Source organism: Budorcas taxicolor, chromosome 8 (assembly GCF_023091745.1).
Source record: "Budorcas taxicolor isolate Tak-1 chromosome 8, Takin1.1, whole genome shotgun sequence".
Classification (NCBI taxonomy): domain Eukaryota; kingdom Metazoa; phylum Chordata; class Mammalia; order Artiodactyla; family Bovidae; genus Budorcas; species Budorcas taxicolor.
The window spans coordinates 77,402,236-77,427,019 of record NC_068917.1 but is presented as its reverse complement, the minus strand read 5'-3'; the positions used below and the strand labels follow the sequence as shown (position 1 = coordinate 77,427,019).

The following is a 24,784-nucleotide window of genomic DNA, read 5'->3' as shown; positions in this document are numbered from 1 at the left end:
GAACCAAGACAGAAATAGCTTTTTGTCCTTTTTCTTCCTTCCTTCCTTCCTTCTTTCCTTCCAGGACTGTTGTGAGAACCAAGGGAGGTCATGGATGTGAAAGTAGTTTACAAGCTGTAATCACAGCAAGGAGATCAAACCAGTCAATCTGAAAGGGAATTAACCCTGAATACTCATTGGAAGGACTGATGCTGAAGCTGAAGTTCAATACTTTGGCCACTTGATACAAAGAATCAACTCACTGGAAAAGACTCTGTTGCTGGGAATAATTGAAGGCAAAAGGAAAAGGGGGCAGCAGAGGATGAAACGGTTGGATGGCATCACTGACTCAGTGAACATGAAGTTGAGCAAATTCTGGGAGTTAGTGAAAGACAGGGAAGCCTGGTGCGCTGCAGTCCATGGGGTCACAAAGAATTGGACATGACTTAGCGATGGAACAACAACAAAAACAACCTGTGATTTCCATATCTGACCAGAAAGGAAGGAAAAACCAAGGTGAAACACCAAGGAATGAGCCCATCTAAAACTTCAATTTGGAGCACCTGGGAGAAGTGGAATTTTAGAATTCTGGATCCTGGTCCTCACTTCGGGGAGGACCCCTGACTTGTTAACTGATGCTTGATGGGGCCCAGGAAATACAGGAATGGGCGGACCATTGTCACCTTCCAGTGACCTGGCTGTCATCCTGAACCTCCCCTGCCACACATCAGCCCAGGCTGTGGGTCACCCTATTGCATCTCTGTTCATATCTCTCCAGCCTTCCCCTAAAATCTGCTCCTGCTAACGTGGCTTAGCCCAGGCCCTCTTAGCTCTCACTGGCTCTTCTGCATTAGCCTCATAATTTGCCCCATTTTTCATCTTTCCAGACAACATCTACAGGGAAGCATTCCAAGACACAGCTCAAAAATCCCCAGCAGCACTTCAGTTCCAATGGAATCGAGCCCCAATAGTTCAGCACTAAGAGGACTTCTTCCACACACACTGTCCAGTACTGTTGCCACTGCCCACAAGTGACCACGTGGAAAGGGTCAGATCTGAATTCAGGTGCTCAATTTAACCCCACCCCTACCCCCACCAATGCTGTCTCCTTCCATTCTAAGTGTTTTTTATTTATATTACATCCATCCCAGAAGTATAGTACAGGTACCGAAGCATACATCTGTCCTGAAATTCATCAAGCCTCTCATTCACATTTGGTTTCTTCTCAAGGGCAGACATCAGCACATTTTTTTCTGTTAAGGGCCAGATAGTAAATATATTAGGCTTTGCTCTCTCTGTTTCCTCACCTCTGCTGTGATAGCATGAAAGCAGCTCATTGCGGTGTGTCAACAAAACTTTATTTACAAAAGCAGGTAGTGAACCAGATCTACCCTGTGGGCCAGTTTCCCAAACCCTCACCCTAGAGCTGCTGGCATAGGGACTTGGACACAGTAAATGCAGCAGGGTTCTTTGTTGTTTTTTAGTCACTCAGTAATATCCGACTCTTTGCAGCCCCATGGATTGCAGCACATCAGGGTTCTCTGTCCTTCACCATCTCCTGGAGTTTGCTCAAACTCATGTCCATTGAGTCAGTGATACCATCCAACCATCTCATCCTCTGTCATCCCCTTTTCTTCCTGCCTTCAATCTTTCCCAGCATCATAGTCTTTTCTAATGAGTCGGCTTCGCATCAGGTTGCCAAAATATTGGAGCTTCAGCTTCAGGATCAGTTCTTCCAATGCATATTCAGGGTTAATTTCCTTTAGGATTGGCTGGTTTGATCTCCTTGCAGTCCAAGGGACTCTGAAGAGTCTTCTCCAACACCACAGTTTGACAGTATCAATTCTTTGGCACTCAGCCTTCTTTATGGTTCAACCCTCAGATCTGTACATGACTACTGGAAAACACTATATGGATCTTTGTCCACAAACTGATGTCTCTGTTTTTTAATATGCTGTCTAGGTTTGTCTTAGATTTTCTTCTAAGGAGCAAGTGTCTTTTAATTTCATGGCTGCAGTCATTGTCCACAGTGATTTTGGAGTCCAAGAAAATAAAGAGCCCTATGATTCCATATTTGAAGAGGAGGCCCTCTTCTGCTGGGCTGTAGATCCATGGAAAGTTCAGGAAGAAACACCAGGTCCCTGTCACTATCACTTCCATCCTGACTGGGTGATGGACCCATGGCCCATCACCTCTGGGCAGAACCATTTCTCCTGGGAGAATAGGAACATGGTCTGGAGCTCTGCCTGAAGGATGGGACTGAGAGAGCGGAAAATCCCCCCTTCTCTCCTGTTCCAGCCTCCAGGGCCTTCCTAGGTTGCCCAGAATCTTAGCAGTAAAAGTAATGGTGGTGCCCCTTTCTGGGTGCCCAGGTTCCCACCCAGAATGGAGTAATGAGAACCACTTTCACATCACACTTCGTGCCTCTCTCCTGGCATCTGTCACTTCTTTTCCTCCCTGCTTTAGAGGGACAAGGCATATCTTTTCCCCCATGCTAAACTCCAAGCTCCTCCAGGCAGGCAGCATGCACCCTCCAGCTCTGTGCCCCTGTGGTCCCTAACTGAGCATTGTGTGGTCACTGAAGGATGGAGCCCCCTGCCCTGGACCCATCCCACTGTGACTCTCTTCAGGGCCTACAAACAATCCTATCTGGGGGAGGAGGGTCCCCAGGATCAGGTTTCCTCAATCTAACTGGTGGTTCCTGGGAGCACTATCAAAGGGGGTGGGCCCCAGAGGAATGTCTTCCTTGGCATGCCATTGGCAGGAAGGGTTCTAGAGGGTTCCATCCCCTCCAAAATTAGCACCGCTGCTGAGCTGACTCACGAGAACTGATTACCAGGCCTGTGAGCAGAAGCTGAGGGCTCCCTGTCCCATGGTTGGGGGTTACCTAGTGGTCAGTGGCTGGCCACCCAAGAGAGTGGGCGGGCATTTGGATGCTGCTGACGAGGCTGGTGTGTCCCAGGGACCAACCCTGCTTCCCGCAGCATTGGGGGAGGTGGTGATGCAGGCAGCCAGCTGTACTTCTCACATCTCATTATGGTTTGCATGGCATAAAGGGCAAAGGTTGACAGCCATTTCCAAAATCCTCTAGTCTTCTCGCTGACTGTGATTTCATACCAGTTAGACTGCAGAAAGTTGGGAATGCTGAGACCTTGTCATAAGAAGCCAGGGAGGCCACCCTTTTCTTGGCCCCTCTGCTCAGAAGCACTGATTCCGACTCCCCCTTTCCCTCATATGGCTTTGAGCGGCCTTCAGAAGCTGTGTTGAGGTGCAGATAAGAGAATCAGACCTGGGAAGCAAGGAGCTGCATCTGAGATGGACCCCACACAGCACAGGGGTGGGCAGGAGAGGGTAAACCTCAGAGAGGGGTGGGTGTTTAAAATTCTTCCTTGTGGCTCAGACAGTAAATCTGCTTTCAATGCGGGAGACCCAGGTTCGATCCCTGGGTAGGGAAGATCCCCTGGAGAAGTGAATGGCAACCCACTCCAATATTCTTGCTTGGGAAATCCCATGAACAGAGGAGCCTGGTGAGCTACAGTCCATGGGGTTGCAAAGAGTCTGACATGACTAAGTGACTAAGCACACATTGGTTCTCAGGCACCTGCCTGCTCCTGGAAATGAGGTCTCATCCTTTTTCTTTTCAGAAGGAAAACATTCAGGGGGAGCAAGAGTGAGGAGAAGCTGCTCCAGTGACAGTTTTCTGATTGGTCCTCTTTCCTTCCTCTCTGGACTGCTCTCCTCCCCAGGGGAGCAGCCTGGGACTCAGCTTCCCACCTGCATCTTACTCTTCCTCCCAAGCATTCCCAGCCCCTTGAAGGGGCCCTTTAAAGGCTGCTCTGAGCAGAGAGGGTAAAAGAGAATTGAATGCAGGGCCATGGACAGCACACGCCCCTGGGAGGAAATCATAGGGTTGTAAATGCCACCCACCCTCTGCGCAGTCCTTGTCTGTGGCCAGAGCCTGGGTAGGGAAGGCTGGTCCATGGGCATGATGATAGACACTGATGATGGCCCTGGTGGAGACCCATGCAGCTCCAGGCGGAAGAGCAGCTGGAGCTGTGCAGAGGGGAGAGAGAGAATCCACAGAGGACCTGCTGACTCAGAAGAGGAGGAGAAGGAGCATCTAGCCTTGTGAGCCCTTGAGGGATGGGCTGGGGCCGCAGGGAAATGATGGGAGACTCCACACCAGGATTCATGCCCCTCCCCAGGGATAAGACCCAAGAACATCCCCAGATGCTCTGGGCGAGAGAAGGACCCTCTGTCTCCAGGGTAGGGCACAGTTTTGTATCCAAGTGCTGCACTGGTTTATGTAATGTCAGGGCTGGAAAAGAAGTCAGGTTCATCTAATTTGACCCTACTTTTAAAATGGCAAAGAAGGGACTTCCCTGGTGGTCCAGTGGCTAAGACTCCATGCTCCCAATGCAGGGGACTTGGTTTCGATCCTTAGTCAGGGAATTAGATCCACACGCTGCAACTGAGACCTGACACAGACAAATAAATAATTTAAAAAATAAAAAGGCTCCAAAAATGTGGAGGGCTTGGTCCAGGTCACACAGAGGGAGCTTCACAATCAAGCTTGGGGCTGTCTGCCTCCCCAGAGCCCCTCTAAATACTCGCCGAGCATTTATTGCTGTGTAATTGTGTGTGTGTGTGTGTGTGTGTGTGTGTGTGTGTGTGTTGGGGTTGGGGGACAGCCTGAGATAAGACTGCAAGAAGCAGGCCTTAGGTGTGGTCAGCCTTAGTACATCTCTGCCAGGGCAAAGGAGGAGCAGAAAGAGGGTGGAGTCTGTCCACTTGGTTCTAATGCCCTGGTAGGAGCCCAGGGGCCAATCCTACTGGCTAAAGAAGAAGCAATCTCTTTATCTCTGGGTCAAATTATTCAGCTTAAAAATGAACAAGTTCTGACCTAAGTGAGAGGGTGGAAGGTGGTCCCTTTCTGGTTGAAGATGATCTCTGCCCATCTCCCTTCTCTGCCTGAGATGCTGACCCCTTAACCTTCCCACCGCTCCATTTACACCATGCTCACTGAGGTCAGCAGTGATCTCCTGATGACCAGACCCTGGTGTTGCTCCCCAACTCCTCACAGCATTGGACTCGTCTGGCTGCTCTGTTCTGGACACTGAGCACTAAGGCGCCTTCTGTCCTCACCCAAGCCCTCTCTCTGTGGATGACCACATCTACTGCCAGGAGCCAGCACGGGAGATCCCACCCATGACAAGGTCATGTGAAGAGACCTGACAGGCAAGGCGAGTCAGGTCTCAAGGGGTCTTCTGTCTGAGCATCTACCCCAAAACCAAAATCTGTCTGTTTTTTGTCTGCTATACTATGCTCTTCTGACATTACCACCTTTCTCTGGAAAGAGTTAACTCAGAGCTCCAGTTAACAGTCTCCTGCATATAAAAAGAGTGTCTTGGTTTAAACCCCTTCGATGGCTTTCTAATTTACCTGACTGGTCTGCCCGGACTTTTACAACTTGTGAATTGTTTACAGCCCTCCAACTGCAAGAGGCATGAAGCTTAAAACATATTAAAGATATAGAGCCTTTTAGAGTTAAGAATTAGTTTGGTGAAGAGTTTGTTGAGTTAATGTTTGCTGCCAGGCCTCCATATCCTTTATCTTTTAGGCACCTGGGAGGATATTAATCGGGATGCAGAAATAGGAATATAGTGGTTTTGATGATAGCAACACTAGACTTCTGAGTTAATGAATTTTCTCTTTGTTATAAATCACTGTGCTCCTCTTGCATTGTTATAAATTGTTGTGTCCTTGCTATGTAAGAATGTAACTTTATTTAGTGCTTTCTGAGAGTGGCACCAGACTTTGGGAAGAACAACACTATTACCCTTATCAGAAAAGGGCTGTAAAATGTTAATTGGCCCTCTGGCCAGAAGATGATGTAAATCACCTAAGACTTGTGTATACAACTAGGTATGCAGAGAGAAAGTCTGGTCTGGAAAAGAGTCAGGGCTGCTGACGCTGCATAATTTTATATTATCCATTGATCTCTATGTACAAAAAAAGTATAAAAAGCCTTTACAAACAATAAAGGATGGACCAGTTTCTCAGACCAGCTTATCGAACTGGTTTCTTGGAAATCTGGCTCTCCCCGTGTCAAATCTTTCTCTCTCTCTCTTTCTCCCTCTCCCTCCCTCTTCTTTTCAGGCTGAATTCCCATGGGGCGTGGAGGCTCTCCGAGTCTACTTACTTGCCCTGGCTTCTAAGACCCACGCGAGAGGGAGCCCAAGGCAGGGCACCCTCCACTATTCAAGTGGGCGCCGGTGGCCTAACATAGACAGTGCAAGTTCCTTGTCTTGGAACTTTATTGGTTTTCCACGTAAACCAAGTTATTCAGCCTCTTTTCTCCACTAAATTTTCCTACTATACTATTTTTTCCTAATCTCTCTTTATATTTCTAAATAAGTGAGTTTTTCCTCGCCTACTCCATCTCCCCTTCAAATTACCCTGGATCCACTGGGGCTGGACCCCAACAATCTACTCTCACAGTCTGAGGGGAGTGTTGACCTCTGATTTGTGCTGAATTGCATCGACCTAATATGCAACGTGTAGAAGCCCTCATCCTTGGCATGTGACTATATTTGAAGCTAGGGCCTACTTGGAGTGAACAAGAAGCTTAGATCAGCCCCTTAACACTGGTCTGGGGATGTGGCTAGTTGGAGCAGGCTCTTGAGGTGGCTCAGAGTCTGGGGTGGCTCCACGTGGACTGGCTCTACCCTCTTGGAGCTCCCTGGCTTAGCCACACAGTATCACTGCCAAACAATTCCATGAAATGTCCTTGTAATCCTTTCTTGGGCCAAAGCATCAGGCAACTCATTTGCCAAGACTGGCCCACACGTGCTCAGCACTGATGCTCTAGGAATCAGTGCCACATCCCCTGGACCAGCATCCCCACCCTTTTTGGCACCAGGGATTGGTCTCATGGAAGACAAGTTTTCCAAGGACCGGGACAGGGGTAATGGTTTCAGGATGATTCAAGTGCACTTTATTTCTGTCATTACTACATCAGCTCCACCTCAGATCATCAGGCATTAGATCTCAGGGAATGGGGACCCCTGCCCAAGAGCATCCCTGGAATCACTTTGTCAGCCACCAGTGGAGAGTTCTGGGGCTTAAGTTCCACAAACACCATGTGCTCCAGCAGGTTCAGTTGTGTCTGACTCTTTGCAACCCCACCCACTGTAGCCTACCAGGCTCCTCTGTCCATGGGATTCTCCAGGCAAGAATACTGGAGTGGGTTGCCGTGCCCTCTTCCAGGGGATCTTTCCAACCCAAGGACTGAATCCGCATCTCCTGTGTCTCCTGCATTACAGGCAGATACGTTACTGCTGAGCCACCAGGGCAGCCCCACCAAACAACATGCCTCTGCATAAAGGACCTTCTGCATTTAAATCCTTTGCTGTGAGGTTTATAACGTGTTAGAAATTCCAGTGGTAAGGATTTCTTTAGACCAGATGCTAGATAACAGTATTTTCCATTTTTCACTGACTAGGTACCCTGGGGAGCACACTGTAGTACTGAACTAGATACTTGACAAGTGTTATCTGAGTTAATGCTCAGGTTCACTACTTTAAGGTAAACATGATTTACTCTGTTTTTTCATGAGGAAACTGGGGCTCAGCAAGGTTCAATGGCTGACTCAAGGTCACAGCTTGGGCGTGGTACTGCCAGCATTCAGTTTGACCCCAAATTCCACCATAACTATGTGGGGCCAGTAGTGTTCACATCACTACCAACCCCATCTGTGCAGAGGGTCTACTCATATTGAACAGTGAGGTGACTATGGAGGAGCTCAGATGCTGAGGGACTTGGAACCATAGATCTGAGTCCTGTAGCTTAGCAATTACCAGGGATAGATCCATGCTTACCAGGCATTTCTGGTCTACTACATGCTATCCATCCATCCATGCATCAATCCATCATCCATTCATCCATCCATCTGATCGTCTGTCCATCTAGTCATCCATCCATGTATCCATCCATCCATCCATCCAATCATCCATTTTCCCAGCTAACCAACATGGGTTTTTATTCATTCAAAAAACATTGCTATCATTCAGAAGCCATCTTATCTGCCCCTCATCACCCAGCTCCTCCGAGCTCCACTGACCTGCTCACAAAGGGGTACTGCCACAGTATTCTGGGGTCAAGGAAGGGCTGGTGAGGTCAGCTCACTGCCCCATTCTGGGGACCTGCAGAGCTCAGAGGAGCATGACTTATTAATGTCCTCCATTTCTTTTCTGAGGCTGAGCAGTGGCAAATGAGAGACAGTACCTCTTTCAAGGTTGAGGGGAAGGTGGTCTCCTGCAAGTGGAACTGGGGCACACACTGCAGTGTGACTGTGAGGATGACTCCGAGGCAGCCCAGGTGCACGCGCGCAGCCTGGAACACCTCTGCGTTGCTGGACTCTGAACACTCGAGGATGGTCCCATTGGCTGTCAGCAGGGTCAGTGCCACCACCTGGCGGTGGGAGAAGAGCCACGCTTCAGCATCCCCAGGCTTCTGGTAAACCCCTCCCTTCCCTGTTTGTCCTTGCAAGTGAGGCCAAGTGTCTCCAATTCCCAGATGTATCTGGCCATGATTCCCACCATGTATCTGGCCCCAGGGACTTTCCCGGCTAGGTCTCCAATCACAGCCCGAGGGAGCCTCAGTCCTGGGGGAGGGTAGAAGGAGAAATGGAGTGAGGGGGGCTGTGCCTGGGTGGCATCAGCCCTCAGCAGGGAGGGGGCCCATCCATCACAGGCATTTCCATGGCACCCCAGTGGCTTGCCCTCCCCCAGCTGCCTTGCTCATCCTGTGGATTTCAAAGTCAGGATTCAGCAAGCTTGTCCTCTGCCTGGAAGAGAGCTAAGATGAGATCGACTCCATAGAGCCACGAGGCCCCGGGTGGAAGTGGCTCATAAAGGCAAAGGGTGCGCATTCATCTGGGGGTCCAGAGCTGGCCCCACTGTCCCAACACGCAGCCCTGGGGACCAGAGTCCCTTGCAGGCTGTCTGCTCATTGCCCTCCTGAGCACCATCTCAGCCAAGTCTAGTCCATTTTCTCATTTGGGGACCTCTCCCTTGCCTTAGGAACTAGATTCCCCTGCTTGGCCCTACCAAATGCAGAATCTCTGGGCTCTGCAGAGTGGGCTGCCCAGTTGGAGACGGGTGGTGAACATCACTCTCCTTGCCCTCGGCTCCTGTTTCCAGAGGAATCCTCTTTCATTGCCTGCTGAAGTCCCTCCCTACACTCTGCTATCTACTCACTGGGATGGAAATTGCTTTTGACATGTGCAGTTGGTGGCGGGGTGCCCAGGGTGAGAGAACAGATAAAGCTGAACTAATTCTGATTAATAGCGACCTATACCAGAGAAGAGAAACTGGCAGAAGTGGGGCACAGTGGCCTGCTGTGGGAGTGAGGGTGTTAGGATGATTTTTATTAAAAAACAAAAACAAAAACAGACTTTTTTGGAGATTTGGGGCTGAGTTGAGTGCTGGCCAGTGAAACACAGCAGTGGGGTCCAGATAATAAAGGTGGGCACTGACTCACCAGCTGTGTGATCTTGGATGTATGACTTAACCTCTCTGTTTCCTCATCTGTGAAGTGAGGGCTATAACCATCTCAGAGAGATTAGGTGAAGCACCCAGTTAAGTGCTTGGGGTTCAGTAGATATTAAAGATGCCAGTGTCTTCCCCTTGCTCCCTGCCATCAGCATAAGTGTAGAATTAAACAGAGGAGCTCTCAAACCATCCTGGAATGCCTGCTTGTCAGGAGCATCGATGACAAGGGTGAAGGGGCCTTGACCCATCCTCCCCTCTCCCTGATGGTCAGCATCGAAGCAAGTGAACTCACTTGTGTGGCCAGGATGCCGTGCTTGATCCCCGTGTTGTGGGTTCCAGACCCGATGACACCACCTGCGGTCACGTCTGACACAGCTCCCAGGCTGGGGAGAGGAGGAGGGACACAGTTAGGCTTCCTGGGACAATACCTCCCAGGGTTGTGGTGCGAGGCCCCTCAGAGCAGAACAGCTGATCCATCTCCTGCCTGGGAATCTCATCCCCAGTTTAGCTTGCAAAGAGTCAGACATGACTTAGCAACTAAACAACAATTTCTTTCTATTCTCATATAATAGCCCCTGGACACCCGGGGATGGGGAGATGGGTACCCTGTGGGGATGGGACAGGGATCCAGAGAAACAGGTGCATCCTAAAAGTGCTCCTCTCTGGCCCCTGCCAGATCCTTGAGTGTCTGGCTGAGGTCAGGGTCGGGAGTGATGGTCATCACTGGCACCCGCCCTGGGAATGGGTGAGGTGGCTCTTACTTGGACAAAGCCAGGCCGTGCTTGTCCAGCTGGTGGTTCAGGTCAGCTAGGAGGATGCCGGCCTCCATGGTCACCTGCTTCTTCTCTGTGTCCACCTGCAAAAGACCGGCACAGGCTAGGATGAGCTAGGCTGTCACCCAGCCCTCGTCCAGCAGCCACTCAAGGCTGTGAGTACAAGCATGTCTGTCCCAGCCCACAGTCATCCCAAGCTGCCTCCCACTGCAGGCAGCCAAAAGGGGGTGCAGGCAGAGCCCTAGAGTGCTGGGGCTCAGGGACTGTCCTGTGCAACCCTTCTAGTCACAGGGGAAAGAAATAAGGGGCAGGGAAGAGAAGAGGTTTACTCAAGGTCACCATAGGGCTGGGACTGGCGCTCAGGTCTCCTCAGCCATGTGGGAGAGTAGTTCTATGCCCTGAGACCTCCATGGCTGGTGGTGGTGGGGGAGGGAGGGGAGGAGTAGTCTCTCCATTTCATAGCACGGAGACTGAAGTTCAGGGACTCTAAGTCACTCACCCAAGGTCACACAAACATCCGCAGTGGAACTGAGATAAGGATTCACATCTGTGGACTCCAAAACACAGCTTTCACTGACCCTGAGCACACAGCCTGGGCAAAATCAATTACCAGAGCCCGGTCCTCACTAATTAGCGATCAGAGTTAATTCCTCCTATGACTGATGTTTTGACCAGAGCATTTTCTACGGGGTGGAGACGGTTGGCCTGAGCAAATCAGGAAATAAATAGTACAGAGAAATCTAGAATCTCTTCTAGCAGAGCTGGAGGGGCGGGTACCAGGCAAAAATGACAGCTCAGAGAAGCTGGCCCTGTCAGGTGAGAACAAGAGCACATGCCTGTACTCTCACTCCCTGGCAGGCTCCTGGTTGTGGATGGGGCAGGGGAGGGGGTGTGAGAGGCCTGAATTAATGTATCCCAGCACAGGGCTGGTGTCAGACTCCTGAGTCTGCGGCCAGCTCTGCCGCTGGTCAGCTGTGTGACCTTAGGCAAGTCACTCCCCCTCTCTGATCTTCAGTTTCCCTACATGCAGAACAAGTTAGGTGCAAACGCTGGATTTGTCATGAATCCACCTTTGGGGCCCTGACTTGTGGACATCTTCTTTGTGGCCACAAGGGTGCACACAGACCAGATGTGAGGCTTGAAGGAGTCCAGGGCAGGCCCTGTCGGGGGTGAGGGTGATCACAGTGGACCAGGAATTGGGGGAGGTCACTTTGGGACTCAGAGGCCAGGAGGGGATGAGGCATGAGGGAAAAGGAGCCTCCACCTCCACCCTGGAGTCTGGAATGGAGTGGCATGGGGTGCAGCAGAGGTAGGGAGCCCAGAGCTCCGAGTACCTTGAGGATGCGGTTCATCTTGCCCATGTGGATCATGAAGCCGTCAGTGCAGGCGATGTCTGAGGGCGAGTGGCCACCGCCCACAACCTTCACCCGCTTGTTCTGCTGCCTGGCCAGGGCCAGCACCTGTGGAGGCAGCATTTGCATCAGCCTCAGCCCAGGCCTTTCTCTGAGAGGCAGCCGGGCCACCCAGGCGTTGCACCCCCAGTCCCCCAGGTGCTGCTGGCTGGACGCCGCCGTGCAGGCCACTCCGAGAAAGAACTAGAGAGAAGGGCCAGGAAGTGAGCGGGGTGCAGGCCAGCACGGCTCAGAACAACCTTTGCATGCAGGACATCAGCCCTCAGCTCAGTATGAAGCCTGTTTTCTCGGCATTCAAGGACCTCGGATCCATTCAAAGCCACTCCACCTCCTAGCCTTCCTCTTTTGCCCTCTCTGCTCTGCAAACATCCGCGCCGCCCCCTCCCCCCAGCCACTGAAGACTCTGATCATTCTCCACCTGTCCTCCCCTCATCTCCCACTGCCCTACCCCAGCTCCTCTTTGAGCTCCTATTCATTCTCCGGGCTGACTCAGTGATCATTTTTCTTCATTCTTCTGCTTGAGAAATTGGGGGCTTCAAATCTGGGTTTAAAATCTGGCTCTGATACTATTTAAGAACAAGGGAAAATTCCAAAGCCTCTCTGAGCCTGTTGCCCATCTGTTAAATGGGCTAGTAATCACTACCTTATAGGTATGGATGGGGACAGGTGAGACCACAGATATGAAGCAGGTGGTGCTGATCACCAGTGGTAACCATGTCATTCCCACCACTCTCCTCTGAGTGCCCTCACACACACGTATGCACAGGCTCACAAACACGTGAATCTCTCCCCTCTTTGTGCTCTGCTAATCCTAGTGAAACAGCTGCATCGTCTGGGTTAGTCCTATGCAACCTGTCTTAGGGGTAAGCCTTTCAAAAGCAGAGGTTGGGTCTTGTCCATTTGTTCATTCATTCACTCATCCATTCAACAAATATTCATTAAGTGCTTCCTGTGTGCCTGATAAAGGGCTAGGTGTGCTAAGGATGCAATGGAAAACAGGAAAAATGTGGCCTTACATCCTTATGAGGGAGAGAGAAAAATGCATGAAAAAGTTCATGTCAGTGAAATAACTGCAGGTTTTGAATGCAGTGAAAGAAATAAGCAAGGAGCTGAGATGCAGAAGATGGGGACATCCTCAGATGAGGTGGTCTGGAAGTCTCTGAGGACGTGATTTACCCTGAGTGCTAAAGGATGCAAAGGAGTTGGTCCCATGACAAGTGAAGGGACAGGCATCCCAGGTAGTGGGAAAAGCAAGGGCTAAGATACAGAGGTAGGAAAAAGCTTGGTTTTTCCTGTGATCACAAGTAAAGAATCTGCCTGCCAAAGCAGGAGACGTGGGTTTGATCCCTAGGTCAGAAAGATCCCCTGGAGAAGGACATGGCAACCCACTCTAGTATTCTTGCCTGGAAAATCCCCTGGACAGAGAAGCCTAGTGGGCTACAGTCCATGGGGTCACAAAGAGTAGGACAGAGATCAGTGGGGAGGCCATTTCAGGCCATGGCAGATGGGGAAGGTGTGGTGGCCTGGGCTTAGTGGCAACAGTGCTGGAGAGAAGGAGGTGGTTCTAGAAACTTCCAAGCCAGGACTTACTGAAGTCAGGTAAGGGTAAAGAAAGGACAGTGACCTACTTCCTGGCTTCTAGTTTGAGCAACCAGGTCGTTGGTACAGAGTTAGGAAGACCACAATAGAATAGGTTGAAAGCAAGGAAACATCAAAAACATCCTTCGGGGCATCAAAGTTTGTTATGTCTCTGATGAAAGAAGTCATATGCCAATTTGCAGCTTGGAGAGGAGACCTGAGCCAGAAATAACAATCAGACAGTCACTGGTGGACATCCCAGGTGGTCACGTGACAGTAGAGTTCAGTTGGAGCCAACCTCATGGTGCTATTGCCTGGCTAGCAATTCTGGGATGGGGATGGGAGTCTTAGCTGAGAAGTTCTCTTCTCAGCCTCCTCTCTGGGGGCATTTCTGACCCACATTTCTGATCCAGATGGAATTGGAGGTCTGGTGGCTGGACCATCGGGCGCTGTTCTGAGACAAGATACTCACCTCTTTGACCTCCTCCACGGACGTGGGCTGAAAGTACATCTCCGGGCAACAGCCATAGGTCCTTGCCCAGTTTTGGAATTTGACCCCCTTGTACCCGTGGACCTATGTGATAGGACAAAAGCTGGGTCACCTCCAGTGAGTGGTCTCAGGCTACCTGTCCCCCATCCATCCACTGCCCTGACATTGTAGAGACGGAGGCTGAGGCCACGGCGCTGAGCCAGCCTCCGGGTTTGCCCTCGACACCCCTCTGCGCCCCTGGGAAGCCTAAACACATGTCAGTTCTGAAGCCAAGTGGCCATGTGGGGGCTTCTTACTACCATCTTCCTTGATGAGCTCATGGCGGAGCGGGACGGTTAGGGGGTTGGGCAGATCATGCAGTGAACTCAGCACTCTTAGGAGAAGCAGGGAGATGAGATCAGGGTGCAGCTGGAGAAAGCAGTATTTGGGTTCCTGCTCCGGTGTGGTGAGCCCTCTGAAAGACCCAGTAGTACAAGGTGCACTAGGCTGAGTAGGACAATGGGGGAGGGGCTGCATGAACTGGCCCGGTGGCCCAAGAAGGAAGGAAACTGGCCATCAGCTTTCCCACCAGTCTTCTCCTGCAGGAAGGGGCACGTCTGGGAGACTCCATGGTAGCCTTTCCTGGCCTGGACGCCAAGCAGGGAGCCCTGGGAAATGGATTCCCATTTGAGGGACCTCTGCTGTGTGCCTGGGTTCCTCCACATGCCATACCTTTTTAGGCCTTATAGCAATACCACTGGATGGATGATATCAACGCTCATTTTCAGGAGTAGAAACTGAGGCCCAGGGAGGTGGCCTTCCCCAAGCTCACACAGCAACTGAGTAAAGACACAGGAACCCAACCCAGGCCTTCCTCTTCTATCCCTTCCCCAGCACCCCAACGGCTCCTTGGAGCCTTGAGTCCAATTGGAAGGCTTCCCTGTGGCCACCCCTCAGCCCCACACCTGCCCAATTTTGCCCCCCTGCCCCAAGCCAGGTTCACGGGCTCAGTCTGGATGTAGCCGGTGGGGCTGACCGGCTGAACTGACCCGACCAGCAGTGCCATTTGGCCCTACCATGGCTCCAGTGGTGGGTCAGTGGCCTCGGCTGACTCCGGCTTCCTCTGGGAAGAGAGCACAGGGCAGCAGGGGCCTGGGGCAAAGCAGAGAGGCTGGAACCAGCAGAGTGGTGACAGTGAGCACAGAAGCTCAGGGAGGCACAGAGGGGCCCGCGGGAGGCGGATCAGCAGTGTGACGATGGGCTCCACCCAGGCAAACAGCCGCCAGGCCCGCCCTCTGCCCCTCAGCCCCGCTCAGTCAGCAGGGTGGAGAGGCAGGCTTCACAGGGTGGCCGTTTTTTTCCCCAAAGCTGTGGAGCTTGGATCCCAACAGGGTCTTTGGGGGCTTTCTGGAGCTGAAGGGCCCCTGGCCTTGAAACTGAGTCCGTAAAGCCACAGATCAGGGGAGGCTGTGACCTGGGGCCCATGTGTCGGTTCATTTGTCAGAGTTGGGGGAGGAATTCACCAGGCTGCCCACTGCCACTGGGAGACAGGACAGGATGTTGGTGGCTGTAGCGGGGGATGGTGTGAGGGGAAGGAGACGGACAAGTGACACAGCCCAGGCAGAGTCTTCTAGCTGAAGTCTTCCCTCTCCAGGCCTTAGGGCAGATAGACCCGGGTTTCTCTTTCATGCTTTGCTGGTTAACCTCCACGAACCTCAGTTTTCTCTTCAGTAAAGCGGGGGCATGTGTATGTGTGCTGAGTTGCTTCAGTTGTGTCCAACTGTGTGTGACCCCATGGACTGTGGCCCACCAGGCTCCTCCGTCTATGGGATTCTCCAGGCAAGAACAGGGGAGTGGGTTGCCCTCTCCCAGGGGATCTTCCCGACCCAGGGATCAATCCATATTTCTTAGGTCTCCTGCATTGGCAGGCGGGTTCTTTACTACTAGTGACACCTGGGAAGGCCTAAAGTGGGGGCGCTTTTGCCTGCTTCTCTGGGCAAACATCAAGGTTAGAGCAGACATCTGAGAAGCACTGGGACACAATCAGAGCCTGAAATGGTATCAAGCTCTTGCATTTGCTCCTGGCTCTGAGCTTCCAGTGGCAGATTCCTTGGGACATTCCTGTCCACGTCACTGCCCCTTGGCTCCGTGCCTGGCACCGCACTGGCCTCTGAGGCACGTTTGTTCAACAGAACAGATTAATCATCACCTTGGCATCAGATCTGTCCAAGCCAAGAGCTGGGGTCTAGTGGGAAGTGAGAGCAACAACTCTGGGGTTTGGGAGGCAAGGCTGGGCTGGAGGAGCAAAGCTGGGGGTCAGATACATACAGGAGAAGTTCTGGGATGGGGGTGTCAGAGTCGCACCTGTGTTCTCAGAACCAGGGCCTCATAGAGCTGCCAGGTGCACGTGTGTATTCATGTTCATGTGTGTCTGTGTGTGTGAACATGATCACACTCCCCATCTGCAAATGTATGTGCTGGGGGAGGGGAGGGGTGGCAGCTACATGCGCCCCACAGGGAGATCCCAGCTAGTGGAGATGCTGCTGTTCATGATCTCTTAGAGGCAGCTCAACAGCAGAGAGGGAAGAATGGGATGGGTAAGGAATCTGCAGAGCTCAGGGCCACAGAACAGAGCTGACTGGGAACAAGAGATGGAGCCCCTGTTACGGGCTGAATCGTGTCCCCCCACCCCAGCCCCTTAAGTTTCTAAGTTGAAGGCTTAATCCCCAGGGCCTCAAAAGGTGACCATGTTTAGATAAGGTTTTTAGAAATAACGAGGTTAAAATGAGGTCATTAGAATGGGCCTTGATCCCAAACAACTCTGGATAAGAGGAGATTAGCGCACACACACACACACACACACACACACACACACACACACACACACAGGCTTCCTAGGTGTTGCTAGTGGTAAAGAACCTGCTTGCCAATGCAAGAGATGTAAGAATTTGTCTCCCACACTTCAGGCAAAATGTGTCCTTCCCCCACCCACAAATGCCTCCTACAACTACAGCTGAAGCCAGGTTTCTCCTTTGGGCATATGCATTTTGAGGCAGTACATTCCAGAAGCTGGGTGCCATGGGTGTGGGTACACCTGGACTGTGCCCCCAAACTGCCTGGGGGCCTTCTTCTGTGCTCCGCTGAGACCCCCCCGGAGCCTGGAGTCACCCATCAGACTTGCTCTGTTCACTCTGCTGTGGCCCTTGCATGGAACTCGTCTTCCTTTACCTCCCTCAAGCCAGGAGCATCACTCCTATAAATTGCCCTTATTGAAGAAAATAAAATGACATGAAAAGAAATAAGAAGATCAGCAGAAATGGTGTCTATCAGTTAATTCAATCTGCGTCGCTGCCATCTCGTGGTTGAGGTCGATGGTTTATTGCTTACTCCTTGTCTGAAGGACTCAGCTTGTTCTATATGTGCTGAGTCTTAACTTTTTCAAACATTTGCTGGCAAGGGAAATTAATGTTACTGTCTTGATGGCCACTGAAGCTTGTTTTTATCTTTTCCCCTCCTGTGCTTATTAATCAGTGAAAATGAGTCCTTAATATACAATAAATTAAGGGGAGGAGGAGAAAGGGGCGACAGAAGATGATGTTTGGATGGCATCACCAACTCAATGGACGCTAGTTTGAAAAAACTCCGAGAGATAGTGAAGGACAGGGAAGCCTGGTGTGCTGCAGTCCATGGGGTTGCAGAGTTGGGCATGATTTAGTGACTGCACAACTTAACACGTTTCTTTGAAACACCGTGAACATCTGGAAGAGTGTTTAATGATTTCTGATTGGCAGATACTACTTCCTTGACCTGCTCAGCCAGCTCATTCTCTTTTAATAAATTTTGTCTAAATGGTACCATCTACACAGCACTGAAAGTGAAAAGAGAAACTGTTAGTCACTCAGTCATATCTGTCTCTTTGCAATCCCATGGACTGTAGCCCACCAGATTCCTCTGTCCCTGGGATTCTCTGGGGAAGAATGCTGGCATGGGTAACCATTTCCTTCTCTAGGGGACCTTCCCAACCCAGGGATCGAACCTGAGTCTCCCGCATTGCAGTTGGATTTTTTACTCTTCTGACAGAGGGGCAAAGGCCTATGCACCCAACATCTGAAACATGGAAATATGGATGGAAATTAGACAAAATGTATTTAGCTAACATGGGGGAGAAACTTCCCAATTGCTAAGAAAGTATTTTATCGTTTGTGGCCGGCTCTGTTCCCTTGAATAGCGAGTTCTGATATTTTCCACGCAACTCTTATTTCTTTTCTTTTTCTTTCTTCCTTTTTTTTTTTTTTTGGTGTGGACCATCTTTAAAGTCTTCATTGAATTTGTTGCAATATTGCTTCTGTTTTACGTTTTGGTTTTTGGCCCCGAGGCATGTGGGATCTTAGTCCTGGATCAGGGATCAAACTACCAGCCCCTGCATTGGAAGATGAAGTCTCAACCACTGGATCACCAGGGAAGTCTCCAATTCTTGTTTCTAAAATCTTTGAGCTTCTGATCTAAATATTTTCTCCTCTGACCTACATATTTAACCAGTTTGGTTTAAATTTGTTTTCATATTAACGTCAGTGTGAACAGTGGGCCTTAGAGTCACTGCCAGGCCTAAAACCATGGCTTCATTATGCTCCAAGAGAGACAAATATAGCTTTTTGTTGCGTGTTATAAATAGATCCACTTTTAGAAGACATTTCTCCTGGAAACCTTGGACACTGCTAGTTGACAGTCACTGGGTGTGAGGACAGTGCCTGTGAGTGAGCTTGGTATTCCTGCCCCAGTGGGATGTGGGTGTCATAGAGAACGTGGGGTCTGCCATGCTTCTTTTAAAAGGCTCACTAGGTGGCTCAGTGGTAAAGAACCCGCCTGCCAATGTAGGAGATGCAGGTTTGACCCCTCGATCAGGAGAGTCCCCTGGAGAAGGAAATGGCAACACACTATAGTATTCTTGCCTGGGAAGCCCCATGGACAGAGGAGCTTGGCGGGCCACAGTCCCTGGGGTCCCAAAAGAGTTGGACATGAGTGAGAACTAGCTCCCTTCACAGAGGTGAAGACACTTTGTTATTTATGCCTTCGTAGTCTGAAATAAAAATAACATTTAAGAAAATCAAAGCAGTTTGAACATGCATCAAACAAATTGTACTTAACATGGCCTCTGAAAAGTATTTTTGGGAATGACCTAAACACTTTTCCCCGATGAAGTAATTTTTTTTTTTTAATGACCTGTAGTCTTGTACGACTGGTGATATTTGTGTTGCAGTCCTATGAACTTGATTCATCTGGCCCTTATTTGCCAAAAGAGAATTTCTGAACACTTCGAGTGGTTTACGGAGATTTCTGTGTAGAATTCTGGAAACGCAAATAGGTTGAAGAGGTTTGCCTACTTGTGTTTTTTTCTGATGAAAGATGTTTCAAGATTCTTCTTTCCAGCAACTGGGCTTCCCTGGTGGCTCAGACAGTAAAGCGTCTGCCTGCAGTGCTGAAGACCTGGGTTCGATCCCTGGGTCAGGAAGATCCCCTGGAGAAGGAAATGGCAACCCAATCCAGTACTCTTGCCTGGAAAATCCCAAGGATGGAGGAGCCTGGAGGGCTACAGTCCAGGGGTTGCAAAGAGTCCGCACGACTGAGTGACTAGACTTTCACTTTCTTCCAGCAACTGCTCCCTGACAAATAAGCCTGGACACAGTTAGTGAAATAATGTTATCTAGATTTTGTAGTCATCACCCTCCGGGGCACACATTTGCATTTGATATGAGTCTTTTAATTCTCAGATCCAAAAGAGAGGAGCTGGTGGTGGAGTGGTTGGGAGTTTAAAGTTCTCAGAAACCTTGTCCTGGGGTAAACTGGAAAGTTCAGTTCAGTGGCTCAGTCGTGGCAGACTCTTTGCGACCCCATGGACTGCAGCACCCCAGGCTTCCCTGTCCTTCACCAGCTCCCAGAGCTTGCTCAAATTCATGTCTGTTGAGTCAGTGATGCCATCCAACCATTTCATCCTCTGTCGTCCCCTTCTCCTCCTGCCTTCAATCTTTTTCAGCATCAGGGTCTTTTCTAATGAGTCAGCTCTTTGTATCAGGTGGCCAAAGTATTGGAGCTTCAGCTACAGCATCACTCCTTCCAATGAATATTAAGGATTGCTTTCCGTTAGGATGGACTGGTTTGATCTCCTTGCAGTCCAAAGGACTCTTAAGAGTCTTCTCCAACACCACAGTTCAAAAGCATCAATTCTTGAGCGCTCAGCTTTCTTTACAGTCCAACTCTCACATCCATACATGACTACTGGAAAAACCATAGCTTTGACTATATGGATCTTTGTCAGCAAAGTAATGTCTCTGCTTTTTAATATGCTCTCTAGGTTTGTCATGGCTTTTCTTCCAAGAAGCAAGTGTCTTTTAATTTCATGGCTGCAGTCACCATCTGCAGTGATTTTGGAGCCCAAGAAAATAAAGTCTGTCACTGTTTCCATTGTTTCCCCATCTATTTGCCATAAAGTGATGGGACCAGATGCCATGATCTTAGTTTTCTGAATGCTGAGTTTTAAGCCAGCTTTTCCACTCTCCTTTTTAACTTTCATCAAGAGGCTATTTAGTTCCTCTTCAGTTCAGTTCAGTCAGTCATTCGTGTCCGACTCTTTGCGACCCCATGAATCGCAGCACGCCAGGCTTCCCTGTCCATCACCATCTCCCACAGTTCACTCAGACTCATGTCCATTGAGTCAGTGATGCCATCCAGCCATCTCACCCTTGGTCGTCCTCTTCTCCTCCTGCCCCCAATCCCTCCCAGCATCAGAGTCTTTTCCAATGAGTCAACTCTTCACATGAGGTGGCCAAAGTACTGGAGTTTCAGCTTCAGCATCATTCCTTCCAAAGAACACCCAGGGCTGATCTCCTTTAGAATGGACTGGTTAGATCTCTTTGCAGTCCAAGGGACTCTCAAGAGTCTTCTCCAACACCACAGTTCAAAAGCATCAATTCTTCAGCGCTCAGCCTTCTTCACAGTCCAACTCTCACATCCATACATGACCACAGGAAAAACCATAGCCTTGACTAGATGGACCTTAGTCGGCACTTTCTGCCATAAGGGTGGTGTTATCTGTATATCTGAGGTTATTGATATTTCTCCCGGCAATCCTGATTCCAGCTTGTGCTTCATTCAGCCCAGCATGATGTACTCTGCACATAAGCTAGACAAGCAAGGTGACAATATACAGCCTTGACGTACTCCTTTCCCAATTTTGAACCAGTCCATTGTTCCATGTCTGGTTCTAACTGTTGCTTCTTGACCTGCATACAGATTTCTCAGGAGGTGGGTAAGGTAGTAAGGTATTCCCATCTCTTTAAGAATTAAAAACAGAAATCGTACAGTTAACGCTTTGGAACACTTTCTCTGTGCCAGGCACTGCTTTAGGGGTCCTGCATGTATTCACTCATTTAATACAACCGTTGGGGTCACTATGAAGAAAGCAGGAGAGACTCCATCTTGAAGCCTGTCATACATCTTAAAGAAAGGATGTGAACTGGGCCTGAACTCTGCTCAAGAATGAAGAAACCATTGCTAACAAAAAACAGGTCTCCTTCCCTCCTTATAGATGGCAAATGGAGATTGTAGTTGAAGTCTGGTTGCTCCTGTTAGATTAACCATGGAGACCCCCCCTCTGCCCCCACCTAAGATGTATAATCACTGTTCCCACCCTTTAACCTTGACTGTTTGTTCTCCTAGCACCTGCTTGTTGTAAAGCTCAATCATACACATCAAAGAGGTTGCTAACATGTAACCAGTCATTTAGCTAGAGGTATAAAACTAAGTCTCTCAGAAACATCAGGGTCCTTGTTGGGAACTGATTCCCCTTGCACCCGCTGGAGTAATAAACTGTACTCCAATGTCCTGTGTGTCCTTCGAGATATGTTTTGTGACTCCAGATTCCACAACACAACCACTAAGAGTTTAGTGCTATTAATGTCCTTTTTTTAACAGAGAAAGCTGAGGCAGAGGAAACCCCTTCTTGAGGTCACACTGTGATCGGTGGCCCAGCAGAGTTTGATCTGGGTAGTCTGACTCCAGATTTAGAAAAGAGAAGAGCTTTTGCTGGAAGGAGCTCTGCTTGAAGAACCAAATACCATGCATATGAATCTCGGCTCTGTCCCACACTAGCCAAGTGACCTTGGGCAATTTATCCGACCCTCAGTTTCCTAATCTGTTAAATGGGAAGAATAAGAGATGGTCTGTATGGGGCTCCAGGCACACAGAAGTACTTAAAAATGAGCTTCTGGGACTTCCCTGGTGGTCCAGTGGCTAAGACTCCATGCTCCCAATGCAGGGGGCCTGGGTTCAATCTATGGTCAGAAAGCTAGATCCCATATGCTGCAACAAAGAGTTCATATGCTGCAACTAAAGATCCCATGTGCCACAATTACGATCAGGCATAGCCAAATAAATAAAAATAAATATTTTTTTTAAAAGAAGAATGATAGCTGCTAACATTTCTAACCTACCCCTTGCTTTCTGCATATATCTAGATACACATGCTGTTTTTTCCCTAGTTAATTTATATTCATCAGAATTCAGCCTGGTGACACCACCTTGTCCACAAGACTTCCCTGCAGGAAGAGCAGCAAGGGAGGTGAGCATAAGTTACTGAGGACACCATGTCAGGGGAGCAGGGGGACAGGGTGAAAGGCTACGTGTGGCTGGCTGGTGGCACCTCTATCCGACAGCACAGAACAGATCATTTTTATAACATCAGAAAGTTTTACCTGACAGCGTTGTTCTAGGCCATGCAGTCTTGCAGACCCAAGAGCAGAGGGAATTGGATTCACCCGAACAGGATATTTTCTTAGAACAGTTACCCTGCCTTCCTCCCAAGAGTGAAAACAGCAGTATCATCATTGCCTTTGCTTTATTGAATAAAGGAGCTCTCATCTCTGCTGAAAAGCTTCTCAATTGCTGATTCTGCATCATCAAAACAGTGAATCGATCCGTTAAAGAGAAATCACCCCCTGATCATCTCATTCTGAACCCCACAGAACACTAACCATCCTTAGAGACAAATTGATGCCTTTGTACCCAGAGAATTAATCACATGTGATTTTTTCCATATCTAAAATTAGGTCAAACTTGACTCATTTCATTGAAAGAAAATAATTCTTGGCTGCGAACCCCTTCTGAATGATGCTGCTGGCTGTGAGAGACACATGTAAAGCTTCATGTGGGTACCAGAGCAGTGCCCCGGTAGGTGAAGAGGTCAGAACGCCTGCTGGCAGCTGACATCGCACCCTAAAGCTTTGAGACCACCGGCAGGTCCCGGGCGTCAGTCTCCAGCCACTCAATGAGGATCTGATTCAACTCGGTGGGCCTGGAAAGGGAACAGAAGGCGATTCCCATTTGTCTCCACCCACTCACCTGGCTCGCGGGCAGGTAGGGGTGACAAAGCGAGCGGCTTATTGGAGGTGAACAAGGAGCCCTGATGTCCCCCACCCAGGGACCCCCATCTCCTTACTTCTCCATCTGTGTCCAGTGTCCACAATCCTTAATGTGTCCCCTTTTCAGGTGGGGAATCTGGAAGAAAATCCCACCCAGAAAAGTAAATGGCAGAAGGCAAGTTTTCTGCTTCCCACAGGCCACCCTGCTGAAAACCCCACATTATTTACAAAAGGAATGACCACTGCTCAAGCTCCTACTATGTGTTAGGTGCTCTAAACACACTGCATCATTTCACCTTGACCATGATCTTCTGGGTAACTTGAAGGCTCAGAAAAGAAGCTATGTGACTGGCCCAAAGCCACACAGAAAGTGGCTGAGCTAAGACTCAAATTCAGGCTGACCCATACTCATCACAACAGATTGCCTCCCTTCAGAACCATTAGGCCTTGGTCCATTCGCTGCCTGGAAAAGGCCAAGTCAAGCTTGGTTGACTGTTGCCCTGCAGCCATGATCTTGTCCCCTCCCCAGGCTGCCTCCCTCCTCGCTGGTGGTCTGCAGGCAGGGCTGTTCCGCCTCTCTTCGGCACCTGAACCCCCAAAGTAGGTCACAGCCCTTTCTTGACTGGTTCCACAGTCCACAAAGGGCGTCCCTTGCAGCAGCCCTTGAGACACAGTCTCTCTGTCACACGAGATGATGCTAACAAAGCCACAGCCAAGTGCAGGCGAATGCTCTCAGTATCCAGCCGCGATATTTGAGCAGTCATGGTGACCCCACTCAAGACCTCCCAGTTCCCACCAACCTCCAAGCTTTTGGCAGAGAACACTTCCAAATCACAGGTTTGACTCTTGAGAGTCTCTTGGACAGCAAAGAGATCAAACGAGTCAATCCCCGGAAATCAACCCTGAATATTCACTGAAAGGATTGGTGCTTAAGCTGAAGCTCCAATACCTTGGCCACCTGATGTGAAAAACTAGATGCTGGGAAAGATTGGAAAAGACCCTGATGCTGGGAAAGATTGAAGGCAGGAGAAGGGGACAACAGAGGATGAGATGGTTGGATTGCATCACGGACTCAATGGACACGAGTTTGAACAAACTCCGGGAGTTGGTGATAGGGAATCCTGACATGTGGCAGTCCATGAGGTCACAAAGAGTTGGACATCACTTAGCGACTGAACAACAACATCAATTCCACTTCAGTGGTCCCCATGCACTTAGGTCCATGCAGCTCAGCAGCTCCTAGCCGGCTCAGGGAAACCCTGATGCCTATTGGGTTCCTGTCATCCTCTGAGCTCTTTCAGCTACCCTCACCTCTCAACACCCCATCTCCTCTCCCATTCTCTCTCTGCCAGGAAAGCCTTAAGAGTTCCTCAAGCCCGGAAGTGGTGCTCAGCATTTCTGCGAAGCCCCTGCTCCCAGGTGTGCCCCCATCCTCCCAAGCCTCTTAGGTACCGCATTAACTGCTGGCCATGAGCTCCTGCATGGCAGGCTCTGTACCTTCTTCGTCTTTACCTCCCTGGTGCCTAGCACTGTCCCAGTGCGTCTCAGTGCGCTGTAAAAGCCCATGAGATGAAAGAGTGAGTGAGTGGTGAGAGACTGCAGACGG

At 49.8% G+C, this 24,784-nt stretch overlaps 2 protein-coding genes across 2 annotated transcripts in view; both read right to left on the bottom strand.

The window, feature by feature from the left end:
- LOC128052081 (L-gulonolactone oxidase) overlaps positions 1-23,026 on the bottom strand; it is a 33,348-nt gene extending 10,322 nt beyond the window's left edge. Inside the window, exons 1-7 of the mRNA XM_052644540.1 lie at positions 22,973-23,026; positions 13,769-13,870; positions 11,641-11,766; positions 10,295-10,389; positions 9,826-9,916; positions 8,266-8,451; positions 3,907-4,032 (exon numbers count right to left, since the gene is read on the bottom strand). Coding sequence (XP_052500500.1) covers positions 3,907-4,032; positions 8,266-8,451; positions 9,826-9,916; positions 10,295-10,389; positions 11,641-11,766; positions 13,769-13,870; positions 22,973-23,026 — 780 coding nt within the window. The remainder of the gene's footprint in view (positions 1-3,906; positions 4,033-8,265; positions 8,452-9,825; positions 9,917-10,294; positions 10,390-11,640; positions 11,767-13,768; positions 13,871-22,972) is intronic.
- Positions 22,646-24,784, bottom strand: part of EPHX2 (epoxide hydrolase 2) — a 74,891-nt gene continuing 72,752 nt past the window's right edge. Inside the window, exons 18-19 of the mRNA XM_052644624.1 lie at positions 23,256-23,314; positions 22,646-23,111 (exon numbers count right to left, since the gene is read on the bottom strand). Of these exons, the coding sequence (XP_052500584.1) occupies positions 23,033-23,111; positions 23,256-23,314 (138 nt within the window). The 3' untranslated portion in view covers positions 22,646-23,032. The remainder of the gene's footprint in view (positions 23,112-23,255; positions 23,315-24,784) is intronic.